The 14,742-nt window shown below is 52.8% G+C and overlaps 7 protein-coding genes across 7 annotated transcripts; 3 read left to right on the forward strand and 4 right to left on the reverse strand.

Annotated features, from left to right (window-relative positions):
* Positions 1 to 2,087: 2,087 nt before the first annotated feature.
* Positions 2,088 to 2,831, forward strand: YSA1 (ADP-ribose pyrophosphatase; the record flags this gene model as incomplete). Its single annotated transcript, XM_014687371.1, has 3 exons — positions 2,088 to 2,129; positions 2,193 to 2,227; positions 2,294 to 2,831. 3 exons carry the CDS (start codon positions 2,088 to 2,090, stop codon positions 2,829 to 2,831), a joined length of 615 nt encoding a protein of 204 aa, XP_014542857.1.
* An 85-nt stretch (positions 2,832 to 2,916) lies between these two features.
* NUDT14 (Nudix hydrolase 14) lies at positions 2,917 to 3,838 on the reverse strand (the record flags this gene model as incomplete). The annotated part of the gene is made up of 2 exons (XM_014687370.2): positions 2,917 to 3,678; positions 3,749 to 3,838. The coding sequence occupies 2 exons, from the start codon at positions 3,836 to 3,838 to the stop codon at positions 2,917 to 2,919; spliced, it is 852 nt and encodes a 283-aa protein (XP_014542856.2).
* An 851-nt stretch (positions 3,839 to 4,689) lies between these two features.
* On the forward strand, positions 4,690 to 6,461 carry SET1 (lysine methyltransferase 4; the record flags this gene model as incomplete). The annotated part of the gene is made up of 7 exons (XM_014687368.2): positions 4,690 to 4,981; positions 5,042 to 5,204; positions 5,267 to 5,540; positions 5,605 to 5,775; positions 5,840 to 5,899; positions 5,965 to 6,231; positions 6,285 to 6,461. 7 exons carry the CDS (start codon positions 4,690 to 4,692, stop codon positions 6,459 to 6,461), a joined length of 1,404 nt encoding a protein of 467 aa, XP_014542854.2.
* A 900-nt stretch (positions 6,462 to 7,361) lies between these two features.
* On the reverse strand, positions 7,362 to 7,655 carry G6M90_00g002270 (uncharacterized protein; the record flags this gene model as incomplete). Its single annotated transcript, XM_066129527.1, has 2 exons — positions 7,362 to 7,409; positions 7,464 to 7,655. The coding sequence occupies 2 exons, from the start codon at positions 7,653 to 7,655 to the stop codon at positions 7,362 to 7,364; spliced, it is 240 nt and encodes a 79-aa protein (XP_065985819.1).
* Positions 7,656 to 8,722: 1,067 nt separating this feature from the next.
* Positions 8,723 to 9,961, reverse strand: FN3KR (Protein-ribulosamine 3-kinase; the record flags this gene model as incomplete). Its single annotated transcript, XM_014687366.1, has 4 exons — positions 8,723 to 8,786; positions 8,841 to 9,598; positions 9,675 to 9,793; positions 9,865 to 9,961. The coding sequence occupies 4 exons, from the start codon at positions 9,959 to 9,961 to the stop codon at positions 8,723 to 8,725; spliced, it is 1,038 nt and encodes a 345-aa protein (XP_014542852.1).
* A 997-nt stretch (positions 9,962 to 10,958) lies between these two features.
* On the forward strand, positions 10,959 to 12,317 carry G6M90_00g002290 (uncharacterized protein; the record flags this gene model as incomplete). The annotated part of the gene is made up of 5 exons (XM_014687365.2): positions 10,959 to 11,023; positions 11,077 to 11,220; positions 11,273 to 11,810; positions 11,873 to 11,971; positions 12,087 to 12,317. 5 exons carry the CDS (start codon positions 10,959 to 10,961, stop codon positions 12,315 to 12,317), a joined length of 1,077 nt encoding a protein of 358 aa, XP_014542851.2.
* A 1,158-nt stretch (positions 12,318 to 13,475) lies between these two features.
* Positions 13,476 to 14,159, reverse strand: G6M90_00g002300 (uncharacterized protein; the record flags this gene model as incomplete). Its single annotated transcript, XM_014687364.2, has 1 exon — positions 13,476 to 14,159. One exon carries the CDS (start codon positions 14,157 to 14,159, stop codon positions 13,476 to 13,478), a length of 684 nt encoding a protein of 227 aa, XP_014542850.2.
* Positions 14,160 to 14,742: the final 583 nt, after the last annotated feature.

A 14,742-nucleotide genomic window follows, 5' to 3' on the forward strand; every position in this document is an offset into this window, starting at 1 on the left:
ATTCTATGTGGCTTGCTGACTGATGAACCTACAACTCCATCTAACTAGCCAGCTTACGACTGTGGAAGGTGTAGCGCCTCAGGGAGATTCACGCAGTGCGCGAGTTTGGCCGAAAAGCAAGCCAGCCGATTGTCGGTTCTCGTATTGTGGATATCAACGATTGGTGGCTATTTTACGGAGTTGCTTTTCATTGATGTGTATCGGAGTAGCATTGGTGTTTGCTCTGCAGCTCTGGTTTATTGATTGAGGCTGACAGGGGCAAATGCGGTGACGCCTCGTCGGGAGACCGTACGCTAGCTACTTAAGTAGCCTCGTGGCTTTGTTGATCCCTGATAGGGCCGACTCTATTGAATGATGGCACAGGGCCAAGATACATCTTATGAGATACGAATACATAACACACCAGACACCACCAGTCGGGTCCTTGATACAGTGTGCGGCATGACCCAAGGGCAAGACGCTGCAGGAGAAATGTTTAGCACAGCAAAGTACATCAAGAACGAGCACGCTTAGGCACAAGCCATGCCGGTGACGTTACTCGAACGCGGTCTCAACGGGTAGTACCAACCACCGGCGACATCCCGTTTCGCAGCCGGCTGTCAGCCCAGGCAGAAGGATGGAGCACAGGCGCGGCAGTAGAGTAGCCGTCGGATCAAAGGCCCAAAAAGGACGGTGATTTAAATAAGAGACCAGTCGGAGACGTCAGCGTCAGGGAGCCTCTCAGGCCCACCTGCCGAATCAGTCAAAAGGTTGAAGAAGGTTGCGTGGTGGCAAAAGCCACAACAGCCCTTTGGTGGACGGCAATAGAGGCCATATGCCGATTGCTGGACCAAGGGCCCGGTCAGCGTCCGGGGAGGGTTGCAGTCCGTCATGTCGCAGCATTGGGGGCAGACAGCTCAGCCTCGTTCCAGGCGTTGTCGGGGCTCGTGGCAAGATTCAGCCTGGTGGTTGAAACCTCGACACATGTCTGTACTCCGCAGGGCGGCCGGGGCGGAAGGTTCATGATTGGTCAGCATCGTCGGTGGCGTGGAGCCCCAAGGGAGTGGAGGGTTGATAAATATAATTAAGGCACAGTCTGGTGGAGTTGGACCTTCCAAACGCACTAATTTCTTGCCTTTTACCAGAGATTACCGTGGAATGGCCAAACATACTCCGTTGCAATAATCTTTGGAACCTTCAGAATTCGATTCCCGTCGATATTCTTTTTACTTTTTTTTTTGCCTCTTTATTGAATTGTCATAGGCTGCGTGGGGATTTGATACATTTCACTTTTTTAAAAAAAAAAAATTCTTGAGTGCATTACGATGCCATTATAATTTTCATTCAATCAACTTGTGCGGCTATGTTTCAATGTTTCGAGGCTCCCGACTACCACAGCGATGAAGTACCGAGTACCTAGCATCTGAGAGCGTGTAAATCTTAACGCATTACGTTTGTCAATTCCTTTTCCACATTTTTCTTCCAACTTGTCATCTGATATTTCCAAGCTCAGCCTCAATCAACTGTGATGTTGGAGACGTCAAAGTCATATTGTTGCGCCGTCGTGCCCAACAGGGTAGGCCGGTTGTGAGGGCTACTTCGGTCAGGCTGCTTTGGCGCATTTGGGAGATTCAAGTCCAAGATATGATTCATCATGTCAAATAAGTTGCACTGGAATGGACTGGTGGTTGGAATGTCTTTCAGCTTTCCCACACCGTGAGAACCAGTCCTGAAAGCACCAGACGCGTCTAACCCTAGTGCGACGCAGCAATGAGGCGACGCGCTTCAAAATACTTGAAATGTATGGCGAGCACAACGCGCATCGCCAACTAAGTCGGCGAATATAAAAGTTTTAAATTCGCGGCCAGTGACGGGTCATTTATTGGGCCAACGTCACAGGTCAATCATGCTTTGCAAATGTCTTGCAAGTACGGGCTTTGCATTCGCAACTCCGTCATCGGCACATGTACACATGGGCCACTTATGGACTGAGGTGGGATGGCGGGGTACCTCTAGAGTCCCATGTTGGTCCAAGGTCATCGTCAACGGTGCCTGATCTTCCTCCAGACGCCACCATCTGAAGCACACTCAGTTCCCCAACGCCAGCCATGTCTGCCGCGGATGCCAAAGTTCTATCCACGGGCCCTCTGGTACGGCAGTAACCCTGAAACGACGTCCAATTTGTAAACGCCGACTCACCAGTGCGCCCGCAGCCCGACAACGAGGCACGATGGATCAAGTTGATCAAGTACGAAAAAATATCATGCCCAATTCGGCCATTCACGCAAATCCGGCTAACCTATCTCCTTCGCAGAATCAACTACCAAGATGCCAACGGCACCCCGCGGACGTGGGAATCCGCCGAGCGAAGCACGCGCCCTGCCAACACGGATATCGACGGCGTCGGCATAGTGGCCATCCTCGACAAACCTTCCGGCAAAGAAATCATTCTCCAGAAACAGTACCGCCCTCCCATAGGCATGGTCACCGTCGAGGTGCCCGCCGGTCTCGTTGACGCGGGCGAGTCGGCGGAACAGGCTGCTGTGCGGGAACTGCGCGAAGAAACGGGCTACGTCGGCGTGCCCACGGAGACATCGCCCGTCATGTACAACGACCCGGGCTTCTGCAATACCAACCTGCGCATGGTCCACATGAGCGTGGACATGAGCCTGGCGGAGAACCAGAACCCCAAGCCGCAGCTGGAGGACGACGAGTTCATCGAGGTGTTTACCGTCAGGCTGGCCGACTTGTGGGACGAATGCAAGAAGCTGGAAGGGCAGGGGTGCGCGATTGACGCGCGCGTTGGCACCCTGGCGGAGGGAGTCTTGCTGGCCAAGAAGTTGGCGCTGTGAACAGTACGATTAGGGCCTCGCATCCCGTTGGACTCGGTGGACTTGTGTGTGTGAGACGACGGGACTACATTATAGAGAGACGTGACTAGTTTTCCTGCTCCTGCCTTGTGTGCTTCAGCTTCTTCTCTCGCCGCAGTGCCTCCCATAGAGCCAGCGCACCCAGACACTTTGCATCCCGGGCGCCTTCCATCCAGAGATTCTTCATGGGGACAAGCTTCAGCGTGATCTTCTCCCCCTCTGACCGCAGCCCCGTCAGTCGTCCGTTCCATTCGCTCAGCTGCGATCGGGGAATCCTCCGCTCGCAGCTGAATATCGTAATGTGCTCGTCGCAGCCGCCCGCGCTGGGAAACATGGCCGTGGGAAGACCCTCGTCGTCGTCCTCCCTGTGGCCTGCAGCCTCCGCCGCCAGGTCGTTGAGAGACACTAGTTCGTCCTCGTGGATGGTGATGCCCAGTTCTTCCTCAATCTCCTTTGCCGCGGCGCCCCTGAAGCTCCCCGCGTCGTCGACCATGCCGGCGGGGAGCTCGACGAAGCTCAGGCTGCCTGCTGACACGCGTGGCTGCACCGTGAGCACGACGTAGCGCTCGTCCGAGTCGGGCGCCGCGTCGTCCGGTATGAGCATCACCAGCATGGCGACGCTGGGCCCGCGGAGGAACGCGCCGGCCGGTAGCGCCTCACCCGCAGAGTTGGACACCGACGCGAGTACCTTGATGAAACCGATGCGTTCATGGCCCCAGAGATCAAAGGACTGGATGGTGATGGAGCGCAGGCTGTAGGGGTCCTTGTGGAAGGGGTGGCCAGGGGCGGATTGCCGGGTGAGCGACTTGTCGAGCGTCGTGGTCCATTGCTACCAGAGTGTCAGCGACTGCTGCTAGTAGAGTTTGCCGTGCGATGGATTTGGAAAGGGGGGGCCTCACCTGAAATGGTCGGAAGGACAGCAACTGCTTCTCGCTCAAGCCTTCGGGCAGGTGAACGGGCACGTTGTTGAGGACGCGGATCGTAGACATGCTCTTGGCTTGCGGGGAGCCGACGGATCTTGCGGGTGGTGCTTTTGAGGCTCGATGGAGACGCCAGTGTTTTCTGAGTGCAATAGTGGTGGTGCTGCAGCTTTTCATCATCAAGAGGTGGGAGTGAAGTGAGAGTGAAGTGAGATTGTGAATTGCGGCATAGGCTGCGCTCCACATGGATCATGGATGGACCGACTTTATATGTCATCGATGCTGGCATGCGCTCGAGGACAACAAAGAAAACATTCAAGGGACACGCAAAGTATACGCAAAGCACACATAAAGCACAGATGCTGCGCACACCGAATTACTAGGAGATGTGTCATTTTGTGCAGGTTCATTCATGTCAAATGGGTGATTTGTGCAGCTGCGGTTCATTACCCACATCGCCGACATGGTGTTTCGAAGTGTTTTAACGACTCTGCCAAACCTGGACGTTTTAGTTTGGTAGATGTTCTGTTTTTCCTTGCGACACCTCCCCTCAGGCTAGCATCTTTGGCGATACTGGACTGAAATAAATTATTGACCGACCCTAACATTTTTAGCTTGAAGCCTACGTTGGCTTTGCCATGGCATTCATTCTTGTTTCACCAATTTCGCGGTGAAGGGGTTATCCTTTTTAGGACTAAGTCGGCATGCAGATTTTATCTCTTGGGGTTACTGACTACCCGTACCCTTTTATTTAAATATGTGCATGAATGAATGACTTTCTTATTCAATCTATTTGCAAGAGGGGTGTGAAAACGGGGACCTTGACCAGTACGCGCGCGGTTGTGATTGTCTGGGCAACCGCGGTCAACGTCACCTTCCCCGACCGCCTGCATGGTCGACTCTTCATATAAACCAGCAGGATGCCTTCGCCAGCCAGCCACACGACCTCCCAAAACTCGGACCTCGAGACAAAAGAGATTTCGAAAATCACTCCGTGTCAACCATGTCCAGAAGACACCCGCAAACGCAAAGCCTTCGTCTCCCAATTCCTGAAGGCCAACTTTGCCCCCCTCGCCAAGTCAAACCGATCATACATCGACACAGGTGCGCTCGAGCATATGGCCATCAAGTGCCTACACGTTGACTTCAACACCGGGAGACTCAGCAATGGCGTTGCGCAATTTATCGACCCCATCCCCCCGAGCAAGATTGGTGAATGGCTGGCTGTTACGAAGCCGTGACTAGGGCGAGACGGCTTCTTCCATGACCAAGAGGATGACGGCGACGATGAGGACAATCCACTGGAAAACCTGGGCCCCGCCAGCCCCCAATGGGAAGCTGCCAGTTTATACCGATTGATGAATTTCTATCTCGTCCACGATGGGCAATGGAACCCAGGCATACTGCAGACTCAAACACTGTGGAGAAAATACCCGTATGGTTGATACTTTGCTTGTTCCGTCTTTAGGCCCAGGCTGATCGAAATACATGTTGCAGTATTCCACGTGGCAGGACGCTTTGCCAGCTTTCTCATACACAAAGCCCTCGAAATTGGCGCGTCTGGACCATCTTTCGTCGGTTCCAATACTACGAGGACATAATCTCTGAAACGGGCGAATCCCCTCTCGATCCAGATAAGCCACATGTCATGGCTTTTCTAGCAGACGGCGCGCTTATCAGAGAAGATGTGCTTTCGACCAGCGAGTTGACTTGCATTACGTATTTAGTTGCAGATGGCGCTCTGAAATATAAGCACCATCGCTTTATCCCGGTAACGTGACTCCTGCCTAGTTGACCTAAATGTGAATTCTGGCTAATAAAAACGAAATGAATAGGCGACGCTGATGTCCGCGTCACTTCGGACTGTCCGAATCGTGCAGGGTGTTCTTGATTGCCAGAAAGGGACCCTCGAGATACGCAAGTCGCAACCTGTTACTTTTTCCGATAGCAGGATAGCCAATTGGGATAAATGGCTGACTTTACTGGGGTGGATGATTGGGAACCCTGTGGGGCAGACGAAATAATGTATATATTGATATATTTATTTGCGCTTGCACAAACCTCTTTGAGGCCGACGGTCTTAAGTCGAGCGACAACCCGCTCATTCTGCACCTTGGTTCTGGAGAAAGCGTCCGTTGCCTTGTCGTGTATTCCCTAGCTTGCCTCGTTGTGCTGCTAACCAGCCATCGCTCCAGGTCACTCCGGTCGAACTTGCGTCTCGGAGCTACAAACGACAGCTCTGCATGGACTTCTCTCCCACCGTCGTCGACCTCATGAACCAACGCCACGCCGAGGTAAAAGGAATAGAATGGAAGCTTATGGACGTACGTGATATGGTCGGCGTTGCTGACAAATCTGTCGGCGTTGCCTTCGACAAGGGGACATTGGATGCCATGATACACGGTAGCCCTTGGAACCCTCCGGAAACAGTCAAGGAGAATACTAGTGGATATCTTTACGAAGTATGCTTTGCAATGAATACCATGAAGTCTTTTTTTCCTGACCAAACCCCAAGATTTATCCAGTACTGAAAGATGGTGGCGTCTTTCTGTATTTCACTTTCAGACAACCACATTTTATGAAACCGCTTTTAAATCCACGGAGCGTATGGGATATGGATATACAGGTCCTCAACGACTCTGGCCCCTTTGATTACTACGGATACATGCTTCACAAGGAAGGGAAACGGTAGACCAAACGCCTTGGGTAAATGGCATTGTCCGACATTGGAATAAAAGGATGCATGGTTAATAGTAAGATACTCATTCTCCCCTTTTGTGGAGCCTGAAAGCGTGCTCTCATATGAGAAATGACACGTCCTGACTGGTTGTTTACAGTTATGAACCATGCGTAACGCATCAGCAAACATAAACCACCTACTAGAACAAGTACTGAACTGACATGGCAAGTGGCAGCAGACTACATAGTTCCTTAAGCATCTTTTCTTGGTCCTCGACCCTCTCCATGGTATTGGCGGGCTTGGTCAGAAAAGACTTCCCATCCGTTCGGTTAATCCCAACTGCGCAGCTAACGTCTGCCAATCCTCAACAATGAGAACCCTACATAGCGCTGCGCTGTGTCCATGAATGGCGGTACCAATCGACGAGTATCCGGCGTCGTCGTTTCGGCCGGTGGCGTCAGCCTTGCTCGACTCAAGAGGAGCCAGAGGAGGTTCGCCGTCTCGGCCTCGCCCCCGGGGCTCCTGTATTTGAGATCGACCAGACGGGTGTCGTGTGCATGGTTCCCAAGGTGAGCCCCTTTGGGCCTCCGCTAGATGAGGGTTCGGAAAACGTCAGCGTTACCGCCCCTCGCGGCAAGGTGGAAGACCGTGTTGCCAGCTTGGCTTGTATATAGTAGGGGCGGCTCGATGTCGGTCTGCTGGTACAGAAAGCGAACAATGTCGGCGTGACCCTTATAGGCTGCCTCGCCAATAGATTGGTGGGTGCCCAAGAACTGGTTTCCGTAGCTTAATTTCCGATGCACCGCCAGGATTGATCTTCGCAAATCCCCATCTCTGTCGGCCAAAGAGTGTTTTGACCAGCACAAGGCATCCACCGCGAGCTGCGAGGCACAATATGTCGCTGCCGTGGTCTTAGAGGTCCTCGCGCAGCTCTCGGATCAGGAAATCGAACACATCTCCCTATTCCCTGAGCGCACTGCCTTGTGTTTTGATCGACCAAGAGCATCTGCGTACCACCTCGTAGAACCATGCAGTGCAGCACAAGCTTGACCGGAGGGCCTTGTGCCCGCGGAGCTCTTTGATGGTCGAGATGTGGTCTCGCGTGATAAGATGAGGTATGGTAGCCCATGCCGAGTGTTTGGCAAAGGCAGGGCCGTGGATGTCAAGCCTGAGCAGGTCGGCCAGGGATGCTGCCGGGCCAAACATGGCGGTAACGACCAGAGAATCAAGATCTGGTATAGCGTCGGGGAAGTCGTATCCAGAAATATAGGAACAGTTCGGCGTCGCTGCTGTTTCACCCAGTTCTCGAGCCGTCGAGGATCCTTTCGGCTAGAGCAATCAAGTCTAGAAGATCTGAGCGCTGTTCCGACAACACGTTGGGGAAGTGACATGTCCAGTACGAGGCAGCACAGGCTCAAAGGTTCCCAAACCCGATCTCAAACAGATTACAGTCTTGACTTGGCTTTGAGCCAGTCAATGCGGAGGCCGTCAGACCTTGGTCGTCGTCATCGAACACACTTCCAATGGTGAAAAGCTCAGTGCCGTCAAACTGTTCCTAAAACCTGATGTTCGGCTCGCCTTCTCATATTCCTCGAAGAGAAGGTATGTGATACAATCTCGTAATAGAAATCCGTTCAGCTCCATCATGTGCTCCCCGCTTTGCTGTCGCCTGCTCGGCTGCTCTTCAGAGCACCAACTCAACGGCGGAGCCTGAGATACGAGCTCTTTGCTACCTCCCACATTTGTGGCGCTGACAAAAGGCCGGGCGAGGTCAAACAAGCCCACGCTACGAGAGAGTTCTTCTAGCTCAGACAGTGTCGTAATACTACTGTCTCGAGGGGCCGTTGCAGAAGTTCTTGTGCTCTGATTTGCTCGTCCACATCAAACAGCGGCCCGACGACATCAGGAAGCTAGAAAGACAAGAAGCCCGCATTCTGTGAGGCTACGAGAAGTGCAGAAAACACGTATGCGGGAAATTTGTCCGCAGCTCAATCGAGATTCAAGACTGCCGCAACATGCAGGCATAATCAGCAGTCTGGGACAGAAGGTTCAACTTAGTCGCGCGTCAATAGAGATGTCGTCACACTAAAACCGCTGAGTCGAGCGTGTTTTGAGTTGTATCAACTCTGATTCTCTGCCCAGTAAGTCTCGAGCCTCTTTAAAAACATAGAAATACATACAATAATAAGAATGATGCGAAAAGATGTGAAGCTTATCCCCTCATACATCGCCAGTATCATCCCGTCCTATTTGCCCCGGCGAAGGCTATTCCCTTACGGAACATCAGAAACGTCTCGGCCATACTTTCGGAGCAGAAAGGCAAAATCGTCGAAAGCCCTAGGTAAGTTAGCAAGCGCCGTTTATGCATGGAATGAGGAACAAAGCACATACTGCCGGCGAGCCAGCGACCCCGCGAAACACGCCGAGTGCATGAAATTCGTCTTGGCGCTGTACAGGCGATTTCGATCATCCCACTCGTCCTTGGGCTCACTAGGCTCCATGTTCCGCAGATACTCGCGCCTGTACACCTCGTCGCGCAGCTGGTGCCTTTCCGCGCGCCATATGCCCAGCTCCATCTCGTTATGGCCGTAGTACGCAGCGCAGTCAAAGACCCAAGGATCACCCGTGCTGGAATCGGTGCCGACGTTCCCGTCCCACATGTCTCCGTGGAGCAGTACCGGCTCGACCTTGCGGCCGTCGGCCTCGAGCGCCCCGACAAGTCTCGGGATCAGCTGGGACTGCACTTTGCGGTACAGGGCGTCTAGTTCGGGCCACGGCCCGTTGGTCTCCGTGTCCTGGCGGTAGGACTCGGCGAGGAGCTTGGAGAAGAAGGACGTCCAGCTCGGGTCCCAGCCGACCGACTGCAGTCGCATCCCGTCAAATGTCTGGATTGGATATCCGAACTGGCCCGTGGGGGAGGAACTGTTCCTGTGCATGGCCGCCAGGCGCTCGCCCAGCTTGACGGGGTCCGGCAGGGCGGGAGCAAAGTCTTTGAACTCGACTAGTAGGAAGTAGCTTGGGGGGGTTGCACTCTTCAGCTTTCCCCATCCGATGGGCCGGGGAACAAAGCCTGGGGCGACCTTGTGAAGCTCCGTCATGCCTGCAAACTCTCCCTCCAATTGCATCTGGCCCAACTCGCCGGGGACATACTATTGCACCATAGCAATATATTAGATACTCATTATAAAAGGGTGGAGGGGAGAATTGGGATGTGAGATGGCTAACCTTGAGGAAAAACGGGGTTGGGTTTCCGTGCTTGTCAACGGCGTTGATCCTGGCCGTAAGTGACCAGACAGATTGCCCGTAACGGTCCGCGCTCAGAGCCCTTGTAGCTTCAGGCAATGCTTTGTTTGGGAGGGTCTGCAGTTAGCATGCTGATCTCCTTTGTAGGCCGTTTATCCTCAATATGCCATACCATTACGCACAGCCTCATCAATAGGCAACCCCCCGGACAGAAGCTCTCGCAGCGAAGCGAGTTGCCGCTGGAACTCATCGCGGTCCTGACGCTGCATAACGTATAATCAATATCGAATCCAACAAAGGAACCTTTATCCGGAAACTCTGGAACAGTGAAAAGGGGTCGTGGGCGAGTGGAGGCGACGAGGGACAAGATCAAATCCCGCATGATGCTGCATTGCTGACCAATGGACCATGGTTGGGCTGTTCGGCGCCGGACTCGGCCGTCGTCCGCCAAGGTGGGCCGACCGGACACGGTCCACTGACCGGCCCCGGCTTTTATTCAAACTTCAAAAGTCGGAGGCCCCGCTCTGCCACGGCCAGCCCAAAATCGACAACAATTCGTGCCCGTTGTCCATTTGGAAACATGGAGTCGAAAGGACCAAGCGCCTCGGCCGTTATACGCACTCGCTCTGTCCGTGTACTTTGTAGCCAACCTCGGCCTGGCGTTGCAATATACATATGTCGGCATCTTCCTTCTAGGGTGGGTAGCCCGCTGATGCAGCGCGAAATCATGCCCGGAGCTAATCGAAAAGCAAGGCCCAACGCCGCCCCTCCTGTTGGTCCCGTTTTGGGGGGTATTCTCACTGCAAAGCTTGGATGGAAATGGATATTCTGGATGCTCTGTATCCTGGGGGGTTCTTGCTTGGCTCTAATTTTGTTAGCACTCCCAGAAACCTCTTAGTGTAATTAACCAATTCAATTCACAGCACCTGAGACAGCATAAATACTTTTGCGCAATATTTGGACCTTGTTTAGCTCGACGCTCACGAGCACACGAGTAAAACTGCGGCATAAACCACAGATTTTGCACTGGTGTAGTTGAGGGAAATTATTTTGCCAGACAGAGCGCAGGGTCTGGTCTGGTATGAAACTACCAACAAACCAGGCGTGTGCATATGTAATGCCCGGCCAACCAGCGGCCACAGTTAGCCACAAGCCAAAGGCAGCTGCAGGCCAGAGCTCGCCGCGGGCGGAGGGTGTAATTTAAACGTCTGGTCAAGTCATTCTCGCCCGCTTTGCCTACAAGGTCTTGCAGTAGAGTTGTTCCAAATGCAGACCGAAAGAACTGACGCGTCTCTAGACACGAGGCATTGGGTTCACTTTGTTGCCGGCGGGTAAGTGAAGAAAATCCGAGCTACGTGAAAGAATCTGACATCTCAACCTCTAGGACGGGCGCCGTCGTATCGACAACAGTTACTTTCCCCCTCGACGTCGTGAAAACAAGACTGCAAAGCGACTTATATCATCAACATATCGGACGAGGCAGAATAGGTACGCAAGCACCAAGTTTAGGGACCGCCCAGTTGTTGAAGTGAGTATTTCACCACACTTCAAAATCACCACTCTCTTGCTCATCTGTCCAGAAACATTTACAGGCGTGAGGGATGGCCAACTCTGTTTAGAGGTCTTGCCCCCAACTTATGGAGCTTTGTACCCGAGACCGCAATCGGCTTCTACGCCTATGGAAACACGAAACGTATCCTTGCCGAAATCTTCAACCACGGCCACGAATCAGTAGTCATCCACATGTGTGCTGCAGCACTTTCTGGCGTCGCTACAGAAACCTGCACGAATCCACTATGGGTTGTCAAGACGCGGCTCCAGCTTGATCGGGAGCGTTCAACGGGATTAGGACGAGTGTACAAAGGCTCGTGGGACTGTGCGAAACAGATCCTCAGGTCCGAGGGTGTTCCTGGCTTATACCGAGGGCTGATGTTGAGCTATTTGGGTGTATCCGAGTTTGTGTTGCAGTGGATGATTTACGAGCGAATGAAACTGGCCTGCGGTATATCTAACGAGATGGCATCTCCTTCTAGCAATTCCCCTTCAGAGTGGTTTGGAATCCTTGGCGCCGCTGGCTTGTCCAAGCTCGTTGCCGCAACTATTGCCTATCCCCACGAGGTAAAATATCCTCTTCGTCTTTTCCTTTCCCACAAGTGATTGCAGACTAAGGTACTATCTAGGTTGTGCGAACCCGCCTCAGACAACAGCCCCTGAGTGGCAAGCGTAGATATACGGGACCCATCCAAACATTCGAGCTCGTTCGAAAGCAACGGGGCCTCGTTGGTTTATATAGTGGGTTGCCTGCTCATCTGTGGAGAGTCGTGCCAGGAGCAGCTATACTGTTTGGTTAGTTTTTATATGGAAGAAATGGCACCATTCTAATCCCGAGTGTAGGAACTTATGAAACCATTCTCACGCTCTTCGGAAATGGTGGCAGGGTCGATTGGCCTCGGTCGCAGGATAACCTCCAAGCACCCAGCGATTCTTGCCCCTGACAATGGGACCAACGGGTTTACCACGTCAACAGCATCATTTTTGGGAGCCTGCCTCAACCACACACCAGGACAACTACAGTACGCCTCCCGTTCCTGGGCCGCTACATGCTTTATGCATATGGACGGCTAATAATATGGTGCCACCAATGTATAGAACTCTCTCCAGCTTGGGGACTCTTCTTCACCTTCCCCTGTGATATTATTTAACTTGAGAGGGAAATAATAATAAACTTACTAATTTAATTCAGAATTATTATATGATTTTTGAAGTTTTAGCCTCAAGTTTAATATTTTGTATAAAGGCCTGGGGCTAAATCTAGTCTTCTAGCTAGGAGCAGCTCATATTCGTAACACCTTTACCAATTCAATAACCCAGCAACTAGGCCTCGAGCCCTTGTGTAACTATCGTCGGGTTCGAGGTTAGGCCCGTGTCTTTATGGCAACGTGACTTCGATGTAACAGCTGTAGCTCCGCAAGTCACTACGACAAAATAAACGCCTACCATTTGACTCTTGGCAGGTTGATGGTGCCATCCAACACTGTGGCCAAGTCAGGATGCACTTGACGTGCCGTCTCCTCGGTGAGTTTGAAGCAGAGGGGGAACAAAATCAAGCTCCGGTCACCTCTTCGCATCAACAGAGGAGCCAGCAAAACATACGCAGATGCCTGATAAACAAGATCCTTGCTACTTGAGCCCCCTGGGGCCCTGGCGCCCGAGCTCATCGACAATATTTTATTCGAGATGGACTCGGTGCGCGCCCTCGGTAGCTAGACCCTCGCCTCGCGTTACATCCACCAGTGCTTCGAGGGCCGAAAACACGGCATCATCTGGCGCGTGCTACAGAACGAACTAGGTCCCGTTTTCCCGGATGCCAGATTCATACGCCTGTTTCCTTATGCGTTCCGCGGTGACAGTCCAGAAAAACGGATGGCCGATGGGCGAGGCCGAGTTTGGCGATATCTTCTCGCATGCAGACCATCTTGTTCAGCATATGCGAGAGCACCCGAGCATCAATGACACCGTCCTCCAGATTGTGTGGTCACCGTCGCGGCTGAGGAGAAAGATTGCTGATGCCACGCTGCTGTGTAGCCAATATACAGAGCAGTATTCCCTGCTTTGCCTTCAGTTTTGCTGGCTGAACCATCGGTTGGCGAACTTCCCGGATCCGGCGAGAGACCATCATGGCGGGCAGCAGCATCAAGAGGAAGAAAAGGCTCCCGTTTCTGCCAACTTCATGAGGGATGCGGGATCGCAGGCGAGTCGAGGCCATCCGGGGACTGGGCCGGTTTAGAACGTTGCAGACGGGGTGGCTTGTGTAGTAGTCCAACGAGCGGCAGAGAAAATGCAAGAATGTAAACAGAACGCTTCGAAAGTCTCATGTTCTAGCCTGTTTCGCATCCACCCCCGGGCCATCATCATCTCAGCATCTTGCTCAAACTCCTCCTGCTCCTCTTCATACTGAGGGCTGTTCGCCACGACGGAGCCAGGAGCGGTCATAGTAGCCATCAAACGGTCTCTGAGAATTTCCTCTAGCACTCGATCGACCTCTTCCCCGAAAACATGGTCATCAATATACACGGGCCAGCTACCGGACGTCTCGCTGACAATCTCCTCGAAAATACTGGCCTCTATAAGCTCATCGGCGAGCTCCTCCATAGCGTCCGCCAGCTCAGGTAGACGCATAAGCGAGTTCAACTGGTGCATAATCATAGAACCAGCACACCTCTGGTCTATTATTTTGTCAGCCATGAAAGCTGTATTCACCTCATCCTGCAGGTTGGCGAGCTCCCATTTGGCTTTCATGAGGCGGCCCAATATCTTGCGGGAATGGATCAGCTCTTGCACGAAGACTCGCTCATCTCGCTTGCCCAGGCTTTTGTCCTCGATTTCCTGCCGCTTCATGTTCGCGATTTCGCCGTCTAGTTTGCTTGCTTCGGACCGGAGGAGCGCGTTGCATTTTCGGCGCTGCATGCGGCCAGCGGATTCGACGACAGAAGACGAGGTGTAATGGGCATTGCTCCATGTTCACAGTGTTGGCGAGCAAGATGATGGCCGGCGATGCTGCTACGAGTGACGAGCCGGGTGGGCAGGACTACCTGTGTTCGAGAGTCGATCTTTGCCAATATTGCTCTGAGATGCTTCATCGCGGCCTCGGAAGATGGCGAATGCTGAAAAGTTGGGCCATCGTCGGCTGTGACAAGGGTTCGATATAGAAGGCTTGGAGAAAAAGACTCAATTCAGAGATAACCTCGCAGGGTGTCAAGTCAAAGGCCCTTGATCTTCCAAGACGAAGAAAGGGATCAGTGACCACCATATATACATGAAAAGAACGCCTGTGCCTAAGGCTCCTGCCCGGTCATATCTTCAATCTGCGTAACCAATAGGTCCCCCGTAAATGATACCCCTATTAGACTTCAAATTGTTGGGCTGTTTCCGTGTAACAGTCTGGCAGACTGGACATGCCGTGTCTTTGACTCTGGGTTGGGTGCTCGGTGAGTAGCAGCAACCTGGCGCCCCAGTAACCCTAACCCTATAACCCCCCGGTAGTATCCAC

Source organism: Metarhizium brunneum, chromosome 1 (assembly GCF_013426205.1).
Source record: "Metarhizium brunneum chromosome 1, complete sequence".
Classification (NCBI taxonomy): Eukaryota; Fungi; Ascomycota; class Sordariomycetes; order Hypocreales; family Clavicipitaceae; genus Metarhizium; species Metarhizium brunneum.